Source organism: Sus scrofa, chromosome 15, assembly GCF_000003025.6.
Source record: "Sus scrofa isolate TJ Tabasco breed Duroc chromosome 15, Sscrofa11.1, whole genome shotgun sequence".
Classification (NCBI taxonomy): domain Eukaryota; kingdom Metazoa; phylum Chordata; class Mammalia; order Artiodactyla; family Suidae; genus Sus; species Sus scrofa.
The window spans coordinates 80,116,516-80,133,126 of record NC_010457.5 but is presented as its reverse complement, the minus strand read 5'-3'; the positions used below and the strand labels follow the sequence as shown (position 1 = coordinate 80,133,126).

General features: G+C 33.4%; 1 protein-coding gene across 1 annotated transcript in view; it reads left to right on the top strand.

The window, feature by feature from the left end:
* The window catches only part of OLA1 (Obg like ATPase 1), a 172,209-nt gene that overhangs the window by 120,650 nt on the left and 34,948 nt on the right, over nucleotides 1-16,611 (top strand). Inside the window, 3 exon segments of the mRNA XM_021076152.1 lie at nucleotides 3,445-3,505; nucleotides 3,508-3,524; nucleotides 3,842-3,939. Coding sequence (XP_020931811.1) covers nucleotides 3,445-3,505; nucleotides 3,508-3,524; nucleotides 3,842-3,939 — 176 coding nt within the window.

The following is a 16,611-nucleotide window of genomic DNA, read 5'->3' as shown; positions in this document are numbered from 1 at the left end:
TATGGATACAACTAGAAATTATCATACTAAACAGAGTAAATCAGAACGAGAAAGACAAATACAATAAGATATCACTTATATGTGGAATCCAAAATATGGCACAAGTGAACTTATCTACAAAACAGAAACTCAAAGACTCAAAGACACAGAGAATAATAGTCTTGTGGTTGCCAAGAGGGAGAGGGGAGGAAGGAAGAGAAAGGGATAGACTAGGAGTATGGGATTTGGTGGACACAGACTTAAGTTTAGAAAGGATAAACCGTAAGATCCTACTGTATATAGTGCAGGGAACTATATCCAGTCTCCTGGGATAGACCATGATGGAAAAGAATATTAAAATAGAATGTACATGTGGGTGTAAAACCGAGTCATTTTTCTGTAAATGAAATTGCCACAACATCGTAAATGAGCTACACTTTTAATATAAAAATTTTTTGAAAAAAGAAATTTAAAATCCAAAAGTGACTTCTAATGTATCAACCATTAGTGTTTTTATTTTGTTTTAATTTTATTCTAATTTGTTAAATGCGGGTTAAGTATGTATTTGATAATTTTTTCAGTTAACCAAATTCAGTTAACTAGAATCTAATTATTGTTTTAACCATGATTACTAATATATGCGTCTCTATATACAAGCATAAGAAAAAATTCAGTCAATCCATTAAGTATTTTATATAAATAAGTTCAAATGTTTTCTTTCATCTGATCAGAAGTTTTTCAGATGTGGAGCATAACATCTTTATTTTTTGGCTAATATGAAAAATTAATTTTTACTTTATGTAAGAAAAACAGCGCTTTGCAACTATACCATACAATGATCATTTACATAAGATAATTTATCTGAGAGCAATCTATTTTGATTTGGCGTAAGTAAAACCGGCATTTTAGTAATCTAAGGAATCTTTCCTTGGCTGGTAAATCTTTTGTGGGGATAATTAAGAGAGTACTGAGTATAAATAAAATATTTTAGGAGTTCCTGCTATGCTGCAGTGGGCTAAGAATCTGACTGTAGTTGCTTAGGTCACTGCAGAGGTGCAGGTTCAATCCCTGGCCCAGTGCAGTGGGTTAAAGGATCTGGCACTGCTGCAACTGTCCTGTAGATGCAGCTGTGACTCAAAATCAGTCACTGCCCCGGGAACTTACATATGCTACAGATTCAGCCATTTAAAAATTTTTTTTAATTTTAAAATATTTTTACTTTTAACTGCCTAAAAACTTGGTTTTAATTTATAAATTTTTCTAAAACAATTTGAATGTGGCTTTTGCGAATATACTGCTTGAGAACTTTAATTATGAGTTAATTATCTTTAAAATTTGAGTGATCCTAATTTGTAATGTGGTAAGTTGGTGTGAAGGAAAAAAAAACTAATGCTGAAAAGCTTTTGTGATAAGATCTCTCTATGTCTGAAGTGATGGTATAGTTAATTTAAAATGAAAGAGAAATACTGAAATTCCTTCACTAGAGATCAGCATTTATTGAGGCCCTTTGATTTGGTAAAAATGTTTATAGTTACAAAAGTATTTTATACTTTTTATATGATCAAAATTTAACTTCCTTCGTTATTTTTGGTTTGGCTTTCTTTTGTCTACTTTTTTTTTAATCTTTTTTTAATTGAAAAAAACTAATGGAACCAAATATAAGATGGTACCACTGTTTTCTCCTTCTTTTGTATAATCTTGTTGCGTGTCTCTACATAAGCTGTTCTGGCCACTCATCATAGTAACCAGCTGGGCCATTTCACCTGCTGGAGCCATTAAAGAGGACTCTCTCCCCCTAGATTAATCCCCTCCGACATTAGTTTTTTGCACTGACAACTGGAGCAGGCATTCAGAATTTGCAGGTGGCCAGTGTGACGCACATAATTGCCTACAATTTTAGGCAATGAATAAAAATGGTCTACATTACTTGTCAAAGGTTGTATATGCAGTGCCAAGTGAGATCTATGGGAAGCCTTTTAGGGTTTAAAGAACAGTTAATAGCAAGGCTGCACAGGGCTTTTTTAATCATAATGCATTTGTAATATAGCACTTTGATCTTCTCCTTGTAGGAAATGGTGTTGCATTAGCCACTTTTAAACATTTATGAGTGAAATTCAGTTATAGAAGAGTAAAAGTGATTGTTCTTAAGCAGAACATGTTAGATTTCATTAAAAGTTTTCAGCTTGCCCCTTCCTTGTTAAAATCTGTGGGAAATCCTTTTCCTGGAGTGTTTCAAATCAGGATCTAAGGATATAGGGCTTTTTCCTTATTTTTCCTGTTGGTAACAGCAAGATTTGGAAGGAAGGTATACTAAATATTGAGGTAATTTATACAAGTGGATATTTATAGAGGACTGATTTATGGTAAAGTAGGATACTTCAATGAAAATCCAAGAAATCTATTACTAATGATTGTATATTACAATAAATTTTGAGTAAAATATATATTTAAGATATATCCATAAGTTATCTTTAACAACAACAACAACAACAAAAAACAGATGACTCTCAAACGCACTTCTTCTAGAAGAGCTAAGTTTGACCTTTCAGACCCAAGAGCCTTTTATTAACACCTGCCTGTAAGGAGAACCTTGCCACACGCAGCTTTTAGATTCAGAACCACAAAACTGATGAGGAAAGGCTTGAAGGGTTCAGTTTGTGTCACTTGCTGTTTGCCGTTTCCATTTCACAGATGATTAATCTTTCTGTGAAGAAAGGCCAGAGAAACAAAGCACATTGGGCTCTTCCTGCAGTTACTCCTTCTGAATGCACACTAGCTTGCTAACTAAAAGGCCTTTAGATTTCCAGCAGAGAGAGATGTTCTGAAAGTGAATGCAGCTGGTTGGAGGTCACCAGTGCAGGGCTCTTGCCATTGTGTAATAGAGGCTTTGGCAGGTTGGGGAGGGGGGGGAGAGGTTGGAGCAGGGACAGGAGAAGTGGGCAGGGAGAAGGTGTCGGCAAAAAATTAATTCAGAATAAAAAAGGGTTTTGGTCAGTTGATTTAATATTTTGGAGGGTAGATCGTCAATCATAGGCTCAATTTCACCTATTTTGTTTGTTTTTCATTTTGAAGAAAAAATTCTGATTCAGTTTTTCTCTAGTATCCTCTCCTCCCCATTTCCTAATAGCATGTTTATCTTGCAAGTGACATCACTAGATAATGTTGAAATATTGCTAACTCTTGTAGTGTTTGGTATGTTTTCATTGTTGTGAAATTTTTAAGACTGTTGCTAATTTTCCTAGTCTTCCACATTTCACTTGTTAAAATTTTAATGCCACATTAGTGTTTCATTGCTATTTGGTTTTTCAATGAGACATTGAAAATAGTTATCTGTGTGACTTAGTTCTGTCATACAAAAGTTAACCTTATTTTTATTTTGAGGATTTGAAAACTTTAAATTTTAATATTTCGTATCTAAATACTTAGTGTTCATCTTACATTTACTTTTTTCTCAATTGTATGTAGGACATAATGTGCAAAGTCAAGTCCTGGGTTATAGATCAAAAGAAACCTGTTCGCTTCTATCATGATGGAATGACAAAGAGGTAAGTTATAAATATGATGTCATCTATTATTACCTTTGCTTTGATTTCTTAGAGAACAAATTAGAGTTGTGATTATTTTACACTTATTATATCTAGTTAACCTTTATTTCTCTCAATGGTTGCTTACTCCCAGGCTTGTTATTTTTTTCTTTTCCCCTACTCCTGATATTTCATGACAACTAATCTTTTAGAAACAAGAATTATAAAAATGAAAGTGACTACTTGTTTAAAAAGAGTTTTCTTTCAAGTTTTTCAGTGATTTACTCAATTTTTAATCAACTTTTAAAGAGGATTCTTTCTCTTATCTCCCACTTTAGATTGAAGTGTTGAATAAACACTTATTTCTGACTTCAAAACCAATGGTCTACTTGGTTAATCTTTCTGAAAAAGACTACATTAGAAAGAAAAACAAATGGTAAGTTTTTTTCTCCCCATGTATATACTCAGACATATTATATTTGTATGCGCAGAAACACACATATGTATGTACCTACTGCTATGTTTGATTCTAATTATTTTTCTCCTTATTATTAAAAAGTTTTAAAAGGGTGAGAAAGCTTTGCTGGTGTTTATTTTCTGAGACGAGTCTCCTGAGGGAACTTAAAAAGAAAAAAAGGAATTAGGCAATATTGTATTATCCACATTTACTTATCAAATTTAAATTTTATAGACATTATTTTTTTTTCTTTGCAAAATGAGAATAAATGTAGTTAGAGCAATAAAGCCTTTTAAGCTAGGAAATTCTAGCTGTGTTGTTATTACACGTGACTTTAAAATATCTATTTGGGTTTGTACCTGGGCATAAATTTTAGAATCCATATTGAATGCTTAAAAAAATTTTAATTAAAAAACTATGTGTGGGTAGAGGAAAAGACCAAGTATTTATTTCAAATACTTTAAAATATACCAAGGTAAAAACTATGTGTTCATGTAATCAAAAGGTACAAGTTTTCCTTTTGTCGCTTTTGACATGTAATCAAAATGTACAGGGTTCCCTTTTGTTCACTAGTAACTTCAAAAAATAATATGTTTGTGTAACATATGGGCATATATACATTTGGCATAGTACTTACTGGACCCTCAGTATTTTATACTATTAAGTCATACAAACAAAACTATCCAAAGCAAAATATCTGAATTCTCCTAAAATATATTGTTGTTTTTTCCCCTGTACTTCATTAAGTACTTAGATGCACATGGTTTCAATTTTCCATTAAAAATTCTCATTTCCATATGATATCAAAGAGTGAGAAGCTTTAAACTGAAAAATAAACATTCATAGACTGGAAGCCAAAACAATAATTAATGTCAGATGGTTAACTCCAATAAATCATTAGAATAAATTCTGTGAAATTACTGCAACTAAAAACGCCCTGTTGATATTACTATAAGACATTTTGTGTTCCTGATAGGAAACTGAATTTGTCTTCTTTATTGGTAATGTTCTAGAAAGCATAAACCTGACATGAAAATTTAGTTCTGACTGGTCATTGTCCTCCAATAGATGATTAACTTTAAATAGTTTTGTCTTATTTCTTATATAAAATTCTTATCAATTTTGTGACTAATATGTTAAAAATTACCTTTGAAAAGGAATTTTAAAATATATTATTTGACCGCAGTTAATAAATCTCACAATTGTATGAATGGTAAAGTTTCCTAAGGCTCCATGAAACAATACAGACATCAAAGTTTACATGAAAAGGGATGAGTCAGTTTCCGTGCCCAAAGGGGCTTCTCACACCTGTATTTGGATGATTACAGGTAGAACTCCCTGGCTCTAATTGTATAGTAAATACCATTTCCCAGACCCTAATGGTAGACAGACTGCTTGAGAGACGCCAGTCTGTGATTTAGCTGTCGCCAGACACCCCATGTTTTTTGTGAGACCAGTTGTGATGATGATATGGTTATAGCCAATTGAAAGTAAGCTCTTGTCTAAATAGCAAATTTTAATTTATAAAAATGTACAGGTATGGATGATCCTGTTTATAAAACCGAATTTTAGATTTTATGTATAACTAATGATCTGGTTTGGAGTAGTGTGTATGTTTGGTGGGGGTGGGGGATCAGATCTTGTGGAAGTTAGTGTAATTGTGGCTGAAAGATCAAAGACTGGGTAACTGAGTGATGTTCCAGAAGAGAATTTACCACATAGCCATTTTCTGTACAGTTTCTGCCGCCTGCTGTTCCTATTTTCCCTCAAGCTAGCCATTGACTACCCCCTGTGCATCCCTGCTCGTAAAAAATGATTGAGGAAGTATTTGTCATGTATTTATGAGTGGGAAACATTGTGTGATAGGGAATGGCATCTACTGGAGCCAGAAAGATTGCCACTTTCCTTTCATTCAGCCACTCTGCTACAGCTTTAAATCCTCTGTTTATGCAACATAGCCTTTGTATTAACGTGCAGAATAAATTTTTATTATGAAGGATATGAACACTAGGTTTTCATCATTTGTAACATTGCAAGCAGATGTAAATATTTAAAATATATTTTAATTACTAAACCTTTAAATGCATGTTAGCATCTTGCTTTTTTTAAGTAATGTTTTTATCTAAGCTCCATTTGCATTAGTTGCTCCTTTCGCAAAAGAAAAAGGGTTTGTTTTTTAAGGTTATTATGTAATGTACTGTAGCAAATTATGACTGATGGAGGAAGCAGTAATGAATATTTTTTTGTGTGTGTGCAGGTCTTTTAGATCTAGAAACCTATTTAAAATAGTTAGGAAAGAGAAGAAGGGGTTTGTGATTCTGGCCACGAGAAGACTACAGCTATGTTTTTAGTGGATCATCATTTCAGAAGTAATGAACATTTTAATTACTAGTTAAAATTCACTTTAAATGGTAACAATATTTTTCAATCTTAGAAGAGAAGGAAGCATTTTGAAAAAGTCTGTTGTGTTACTGAATAGGTATATTGACCTTTTTGAAAGATGTAAAAACTGGAATGGTTCCAAGCATCTACACACTGGCTTTAACAGTGTCGAATTAGTCATTTCATTGATTTATGATTAAGACCTCACCCCTGAAGAGAGGCTGACATGGCAGCCAGGTTAGTTACAGTTGTGTTGTGATTAGATGACAGTAATCAAGATGTCAGAAGGGGAATCCACAGAAACCTTTTTTTCTTACTATATATTGCTGTTCTTTGAATGAATAAAAGTACACAAAAGTTGTTGTCTTTGGTGGATGTCAATGATTTTTGAACACTTGAAGATTTCATGTATTAAACATGATCAGTTACTTGTACCTAAGACCCTATTACATGCAGTATTAATTTTCACTTGAGATCACCTACTGAGTCAGGGTGTCAGGCAGGTACAGGACATTAGATCTGCCAACTGTTGCTTAATTAGGGGTGTAAATTTCAATCTTTGCACTTTTGCTGCTCTGTTAGTAGTATATGCTATCCAATTATGAAATCAGTAGAACAAATTGTATTTTGTACACCTATGTAGCCAGTTATGTTTCATTTTTGTATTCTCTTGTCCCCATCTCTTAAAACTATTGATAAAGGACAATTTATTTTGTTGTTTATTACACATTCGGATTTTGTGTGTGTGTGTGTGTGTATGTGTGTTTAAAACATGTATTTGCATATGCTGTGGGGAGCTTTTGGTTACTAAACATTACTCTGACCAATGTTATATGAGTCAATTATTATATAATCAAAGGCAATGGGTCAGGTTCACTAAATGAATATTAAATAGAAGAATGTTTTATTAATTATTTTACTATGATTTAGTCTCTCCTACCCCAACTTTTCTGTTTTTGTTAGTTTTCTACATAATTTGTATGTAACAACTAAATGTACTTTGGTGACATTATACATTAGGTACCTGATTGGGGGAAGTCATGGAATAAGTCCAGTGAATATTTTCTTGATTTCTTGAACTATATGTAAGGATTACAGGCACAGTATCCCAGCAGCTGTTTACAAAGAGAAAGTGTGTTCGTTTCTTGCATATAATTGTGTGTGTGTGTAATTTACATATGTTACATACTATTCAGAAAAAGAAACTTTCAGGTATATAGGATAGTTTGAGCTATAGTATCTTTTGGTTTCTTGGGCTTTCTTGTATGAGTTCATCATATATTCACAATAGGTGTAGATGTTGACGCTTGAGCATACTTTACACAGCTACTATAATTACTGCTATTCTTACAACAGTAAAAGTATTTAGTTGATTGGCAACCCTCCATGGAGGTAATATTAAATGATCATCCATTATACTGTGAGCTTTAGGTTTTATTTTCCTGTTTACAGTAGGAAGTCTGACAGGAATTGTTCTACCTAACTCATCCTTGGACGTTGTTCTCCACAACACATTATATAGTAGCATATTTCCATTATCTCTTATCAAGAGGAGCAGTATTCACCACTATAGGAGGATTTGTTAATGGGTTTTCTTTATTTTTCAGGCTATACACTTAACTTGAGCAAAAGTCCACTTCACAATTACATTTTTAGAAGGTTAATATAACCTTCTTCCCACAACATTTCCTTGGCCTTTCAGGAATGCCATGATGTATTCTGTAAAACTATTATAAAAAGTCATCAATTTCTGACAAGATTACTCACTGAAGCTAGAAATTTAACACAGATATGCTGCTTTGAAAAAAAATCACATTGTTACACATTTGATTTACTTGAAACAAATAAAGTGGAAATGATTAATTGTTCTTAAACAAAGTATTCATTTTTGCTCAGGAGTCTTCTCAAGTGAATTTGGAATTAAGTTTAATTCATAAGAAATTTTCAGGAACATAACCTAGTATATAAAGCAAGAATCACATGTATGAGGTTTGTTTTTTTGTTGTTTTTTTTTTAGTGTTTCACTTTATCATCCACTAGTGTGGCAAAGTAAAAGCACTGAAATATCCATACAATGTGTCTTTGGGCTTGTATTTTCTGTTTTTTTGTTTTTTTTTTTTTTAATCACTCGTGGTTCATATAGTTTGAGGGGAATGTTGTGTCAGCTTCATCTTGAAGTACCTAACATTATGAAAGCTGTGAGAATACATTATTTCTTCTAAGTGTATTCCTACCTAGTTGAAATCACAACATAACACTAATAAGTTTGTCTTAAGATGTGAGGGGTTTTTTAGCTGAGTTAAATTTTATAAGCAATAATTTATAATTTTTAGTGGAGGTTCCTTTATGAGGACTAGTGATTATTTGCTCCTTTAGCAGATATAAAAGGGTTATAGGAAAGGTCAGGGGTATTCTGGACGTCTCAACTGAGAGATTCTTTTTTCTTTGTATGGGATTTGATTAAATTGGTAAATCTTATTCAAAGTATTCTTAATTTTACCAAAGTAAGTTTTAAATGAATCTAAAAAGAAAGTATTTTCTTAAGACCCCCTTCTCTGTTTCTTATTTTTGCTACTGGATAATTAACAATTATTTCTTTTTAAATCTCTATTACAATCAAGCTTTGAAATAGTACCTTATTCACCATGAATTAGGTTTTCAAATAATTTCAGGTGAATGGATTTTGTGGAGTTGACTGTTTCTTAATTTCTCTGATCAAAATCTTGAGAGTTAAAAAGAATATACTAAAGCACAATAATCTTTTTATTTCAAAAAGAAGGCTGAAAGAAGTGGGAAGGAAAAGACCTTTGCCCATTCAGGAATCTTTTTACTTGGAATGTCTGTGTCATTTGTATATGTATGTGTGTGTAATAATACTTGTGAGCTTTTCTGGTTTTCAATAAATGATTTTTGGTTACTCTTTCAGCAATTTCATATTCCTTTCAAGAAGTATTAGTGCCCTAGAGCATATAGTCATAATGAAACCAAATCACACTTCTGATTCCATATTTGAAAAAGACAGTTATAGAAGAGAGCACATTTTTTATATGGACATAATACTATTGACCCGTCATATTAAGCATGTTAGGAATTTCCCCTGGCCTCATTGCCTTTCTGCCCAGTACAGTTTATAGACAGTAATTTCTCTTTGCAAGATCATTCACTGATTTTGAGAAATTGATACTTGGGGGAGAGTCAGTTGTTATCTTCATTAGTACCATCTATTGACTTACTGATTTATGAGTGACGTAATTTATCAAAATGTCAAGACTTTCATCTTTTTTTAAAGTACATGAATTTCACTACTTATAATAGGGAGAAGTTTTACAATATTTTTCAGGCTTTAAGACACTAAAGCTCTTTTTAAAAGTAAGTGTTCTCTAGGATTCTCTAATGAAATTAAAACATATATTCCCCATACATGCATACACATATATAGGAAATAAAAGACAGACTTTGGCATATAGCTATATAGTTTTCTTCAAATCACAAGTAATTCATATATACAAAGAATTTCTCTACCTTTCTACTCGACTCACTTTGGTGAATACCTCAAGGTCTGTTAATATCCTTAAAAATCTGTGTCCCAGAGGTTAAGGACTGCTGAGTCAGATTTTGTTTCTAAAACTATGAGTCGAGATGAACTATACTCATAAAATGGGAGTTTTGAGTACAGGTTGGTAGAGGTAGGAAAGAATGTTGAAGCCCAGAAATCTTAGGACTGTTGGTGATAAAAGAGATAGAGCAGGACCTTGTGAAGGATGTAGAATGAAGTCTTAAAACAGAATTTGTGATCTGAATAATGATGTTTTCCTGGGAGAAGGCTGTAGAAAAAGAAAGGAGAAAGTGCCATTTGGGGCAGTTTTATTGTTTTGCCTAATAGTTCATGCTTATGCAGGAGAGCAGTATTATTTTCTGTGCCCCTCTCCTCTGGTCTCTCGTATGTTCCCCAGTCACAAGATCTACTTTTGGAGATATTGTTGTAGTTCAACTGCATTACAAGTTAAATAGAGTTATAAAGACTAGTCCAAAATTCTGGTGCCATTAATAACATTGGTTCCATAAGGAGAATGAATTCTAAGAAACTTTGAGCATGTAGTCTATTTGTAAATTAGGTAGTGTGTGTTATTAGGAAATTTGGAATATTAAGAATATATCTGTGTTAGAATTTAAAATGCGAGTGTTAATGGTCCTTATTTGCTGCTAATTGGCTGTTCGACCTCAGGCAAATAATATAGCCTTTCATGTATTAAAGACAGTTCATCATAATCTTCACAAAAAAGGTGTTCCGTATAAGCAATATTCCCCAAATTTAATTAACATAACTCAAAAAGAATATAATAGTAGAAGGCACGGTTTAGTCTTCTAAATGTATCTTTGGGATACATCCGCTTGGTTTTTCTTTCCATTATGTGGATAAAGGAACAAAACATATATATTTTGCAGCTGTAATTCTCTGATTTGAAACAGGTGTCATCCAAAACAAAAAAACAACTGAGAACCATCTCTGTTGTACAGTAGCAATAAAACTCCCATGATACCACCATCTTCCATAGGACTCTGCCCTTGTCTCTCAGATTAGGCCCTGTGACTTTATCATCTGCAGCTTAAAGGATTTTACTGTCACTCCAGGGTTTCCATTAGAGTAAAGTATTCTTTAATTGTTACAATAGCATAATTTAGGGAAAATAGGTGTTCATTCTTTAAAAAGCCTTTTAAAACAGTTCCATTGTGGCTACCTATATCTCAGTTTCTTTGTTTTTGAATGTACATATGTGTTTTGGAGGTGAGGCAGTAAAGGTTAATAAGAATTAAAGGAAGTCATCTCTAAGGTTCGTTCCTCTCTAGGGCTAGAATTTTATGATCTTACTGAATTGGATTATAGCAAAGTCACAAGAAAAGATGTCCATGCAAATGTCTAGTACCTTTTCAACCCTCATATGTAACTTTGTCATGGTAAGATTTTTTTTTTTTTTTTCCTAACACTGGGACAATCCAGAGCATTCTGGAGGTTGCAGATACACAATTCATGAGCAACTTTTCTGGTCTGAATTGTAGACCTAGCTTTTTCCCCCTCCTCTCATTCCTGCTCCTATATCTCTAACCCTTGAAAATAAGTCTTTTTTGGATCTCACCATGCTCCCATCTTTCTCATAGTGGGTAGCTAATGCTCTGGCTAGAATGAGAACAAAACAGAACTAGAACTTATTTGTAGAATTGGCATATCTGTATTTGAAGCTAGTTACATTACTCAAACTATTACATTTCCTTATTCTAAATTGACTTTGAATGTATTTCCCCATCAAAAACATTTGATTATAAAGCACCCTCAAAAGCCTACTTAATCCACAATTCAGTAGAAAGAGTAGTTTGGTGAGACATATCTGTGACCATTTTTATCACCCATTTAAAAATTCTACTTAAAAATGTCTCAAAATAACTGACTTAGGAACTTTGAGTATACCTCCATCTATAAATTTGGGGCTGCACATTGGTACCTGTTCTTTTTAATGCTGTATCAAGAAGAGAACTTAACTTCATAAAAACTGTCATTAGGAATTTAAATTTCAAATTTATGTTTCTTATGAAGACTGAAATCATTGAGGAGATAGGTACTGTGTTTCCTTTTTCCTTTTCTAAGGAAATATTCACTGAGCCTGAGCACAAAAAGCCCTTGAAGCCTCCGTAAAACTTACAGTCTCATGGAATAATGAACAACCAACAAACATTTTAATGGTAGTCAGGAAATGATTAGAACGCTGAATAAAAATAAAGCAGGGTAAAAGGGTGCTATTTTAGTTAGGATGGTCAGGGAAAACCTTTATGTAGTAAGGGAGTGAGTGCACCATGAAAGAGGATCTAAGGAAAGCTCAGTCCAAGGAGAGGGAATACCCAATGCAAAGGCAAATGTGATGGAGCATCGAAAAAGAATAAAATGTGAGGACAGCCCCTTGAAAAGTGCTTATCAGTTCTTACTCAGATACATTGCAATTAAATAGTTATTAAGGACCTGACATCATCTCTGTGAGGATGCAGGTTTGATCCCTGGCCTCGTTTAGTGGATTAAGGATCTGATGTTTCCACAACCTCTGGTAGGTCACAGATGCAGCTTGGATTCGGTGTTGCCACGGTTGTGGTGTAGGCTGGCAGCTCCAGCTCCAGTTGGATCTCTAGTCCAAGGAACTTCCATGTGTTGCAGGTGTGGCCATAGAAAGAAAAAAAAAAAAAAAGAATGTTAAAACACATCCTAAATGTGTTCAGGTAAAAATTTGAAATTATATAGATTTATTTTTAATTTCATCTTTTCTTCTCATGCTTTCTAGCATCTTGCTGATCCACAGTACTATTCATAAATCACTTCTTTTAAAAGCCCGTTGCTATATGACCTCAAGGAAGTAGATTGAACTTTACTAAGAATAATAAGAACTTACATTTGTCAAAACTTTATAGTGTTTCAACTTACATTACTTCATTGGATCCTCAGACAAGTCCAGACATGGCACTTTTGACACTATTATTTTGGCCTTGAATTGAATTTTTACTAAAATGAAGAATTTTCGTGATTAGATTAAGAGAGCTGCATTTTAGTTAGGAATAGGTTCAGCAAGCAGAGAGGTGAATAAAATATGTTTCCATTAATACAGATATAAAGGTGTCTTTTCAGTACTTCAAGTATTTGTCGTAATATCAAGGGGTAGTCATCGATATTCCTACCTGATGATCAACATTTTCCTTAGAAAGTCTTTAAAAGGAATAGTGGGAAACGTCTTTGGGTTTAGTCCATTTTGAAATTTAAAAAGAAGAGATTGAATGATATCTGTTGGTAATTGTTTTTTAGCTTTTTTTTTTTTTGAATGGTGTTTCATTTTTCCTCAAAGAACATATCTAGATTCTTGAAACATGAAGGTCACTAGTAGTTTCCATATATAATTTATATTTTAAATGGTTACCTTTTTAAATTGTGCCATTTTTCTTTTCTCTGTCCTGCCTCCACCCTCCCATTAATTGACGGTAACTTAGCTAGCTTTTCATGCACCAAACCAAAAGACATACATAGCAAACCATCCTTTATTACCAAGTTACTGCTGTGTGCCAGGCACCCCTTTGAGCTTAGAAATTGGCGAAATGTTAATAGAAGAATAGGTGAAACGTATATTCAAAATTTAAGAATATTTATTAAACATAGATATTATGATGCTCATTTTACAGATAAGACAGTTGGAGAGATTACAGAGCATGTCCAAGTTCTTGTAGTAGGCAAGTAGAAGAAACTTGAACGTTTATGTTAGTTTCTCAGCATGATAGTACAAGATATATTTGTGAATCTTCAGAAATCTTTGAAAATATTGCTTTGAGTTATATTTTATCTCAGAAAATATCTCCACCAAATTGTTTAAGGTTAATAAAAGGAAACAATTCTCAAGATGACAGCTGTGTGCCCTTCTTAGGATAATGAGTTTTAGCTGCAGCCGTTTTTGTCTTGCCTTGATATTTTGTTAACTCTATGATATTGTTGTAGCAATATCTTTTGGCACCCATTTTAGCATTCATTTTTAAACATACCTAGTATGAAAATTTTGGTGGATAAAATACAGTGGTTCTCATCGAAACCAATCTAAAAATTGCATCAAGTTGCTGAGTCTAAAATAATACTGCAGAATAGACCCCCCAAAATAGCTATACCACAGATGAGTTTTTATTTTTATTTTTTTAATTTTTTTTGTCTTTTGAGGGCCGCACCTGTAGAGGTTCCCAGGCTAGGGGTCTAGGCAGAGCTGTAGCTGCTGGCCTACACCGCAGCTCCAGCAGCGCGGGATCCGAGCCATGTCTGCAACCCACACCAAAGCTCATGGCAACGCTGGATCCTTAACCCACTGAGCAAGGCCAGGGATCGAACCAGAAACCTCATAGTTACTAGTGAGGTTCATTAACCACTGAGCCACAACAGGAACTCCCCGAGTTTTTATATATTAATGTGATAAATAGAATTTTCTTTTTTTTTCTTTCTTCCAGAATAGCATCCAGTTTGTTAAGAACGGTTCTTCACTGCTGGGGGTGAGGGAGTTGATGGTGTAAATGAACAGAGAAATGAGAGAATATCATGAAATAGAATAACAACAGATAATCTGTACACGTAAAATGTTGTGTTAGTAGTAGTCGGCATCAGTCAACATGTACTGAACGCTTAACTATATGCATTACATTTAAGACTCCCAGCAATCTTATAAAGTACCATTATCATTTTAAGGAAGGCAAAGCAAATGTAGAGAGATTGGGGAACTTAGCCAGGAATGGTGGCGAGATTCGCCAAGCATAGCCGAGTGGTTTATTTCCAGAGCTCTTGTTCTTTACTGCTGGACCGTAGTAAATCAGCTTCAGGGAACTGGTAATGTTGACAGGTAGGCAAGACCTGAGAAATAGGTCACTTAACTAGCCACCTTTCCTATCACTATACATTTCAGTTAGGCTGAGTTTTGTTGTTAAATAATACTTCACACACTATAAAATTTGAGACTGAAAATTCACTATAACCTGATTAGAGAATGCTAACTGAATGTAATATAAAAATTTTATCTGAAACTATATTTCCATGGGCTTATCCTTGAAAGCTATTTTTCAAACATGTACCAATTTAATAGCCTTTCATAAGGACAAAAATAGTTTATATATTTGTACATGGAAAATGCATATTATCAGTCCTTTTTTAAGATAAATACTTTTTTCCAACCACTTGTTTTGTGTGTTTGTTTTTAACTACATAGTGATTTGTTCTATTTCCTTGCATTTTCAGTAACTGGGATTCATTTTTGAGATCTTCTTGGGAGTAGGAAATTGTACATGTATGTTCATGTGAATGCATCTCTTTTATAAGTTGAGGTGCAGACAAATTGTACAATATTTTGTTCAAATGCTAGCACATAGTAATGTGATGGAAAGAACATTACATATACAAATGTGTGTGTGTATATATACACATATATCCAAGTCTTAGGCAAAATAATGACTGCCATTTGTATTTTTGTTTCCTCTATTCTTCCCCTACCAAAAAAAGCCCCATTTTAAGGTTTGGGGTCTGGTTATAAATCTGTTTAGAAACGTAAGTACCAAACTTCATATTTGGAGAGATTTTACTGTTTTGTGAATTCTCAAGACTTTAAAATGACACTTAGAAAATCTTGCTTTGTTTCTCTTTTCATTAATCAGATTAATCCCTGTACCTTTCCAACTCTATCCAAGTGGATTTTTCCGTAGTCGTGTCAGCCACCTTGTAACATGAACTGTATCTCTAAGAAAATCAGTGGCTTACGAAATAGTTTAGGTAGATATAGACTGAAAAAGAACAATTTAGTAATAGTGTTTTTATTATTTAAAAGTGAGGTTTTTTTTTCTGAGTCTTTTTCCCTTTTTTTGAATATTGTATAGAATAGTTTGCATGGGTATTTCTTGCATCATAGAACTTTACTTCAGGCCAAGTCTGAGAAGAGAAAAGAAGAGATGAGGAGAATATGAAGTATATCAACCATTTGTTTCCTTTCGTATGTTCAGAGGTAATCATCTTAATTGTCTAAATCTCTTGAAATTAGTGCTTTTAAATGTTACTAGGATAAATGGTTAAAGTCATCTCTGGTTTAAGTTTAATGATTAAGTATGTTTAAGTAATTATGTTTCTACAGTTACCCGTTTCCTGATTATGGTGTATGATGGGACATTATTTTAAATCTATTAAGTGAAATTTGTATTGGTGGCCAAATATATGTTTTAATAATATGACTTGGTATTACCTAGACAGTTTGGCTATGTAGTTTAAAGACCATCAGACTACACTGGGAAATTCTTAACAGCTTTACAGTCTTGGAAAACTGAAACAAAAGGAAAAGCAATGCTTATTATGTATGCTTAGCTATGTGCAGGGGAAGGTGTAAGAGTATGACTTAGCTAATAATGACTTTCTTACTGTGTATCACTAATGGGATTTTTTGTGAAATATTTAACATTTATACATTTGCTGCCTTATGGTTATTCCAGTGCCCTCTTGACATTAAGGGTTACTGATTGTTGTATTAGTAGTTCCTGACAAATAGAAATTATTTGATATGCTAAGCCATTTCTGACAGAAGATATAAAGTTTTGACAAACACGTATGGCACAGCAAGTGTCCAATTCTAAAGAGCAAAATAAATGCAAACCACCATTATGGTGAACACAAACAGCCTGAAAGCAAGTTATCAGTAAGCAAATAATTGTTGAACTGTTATGAATGGAATAGGA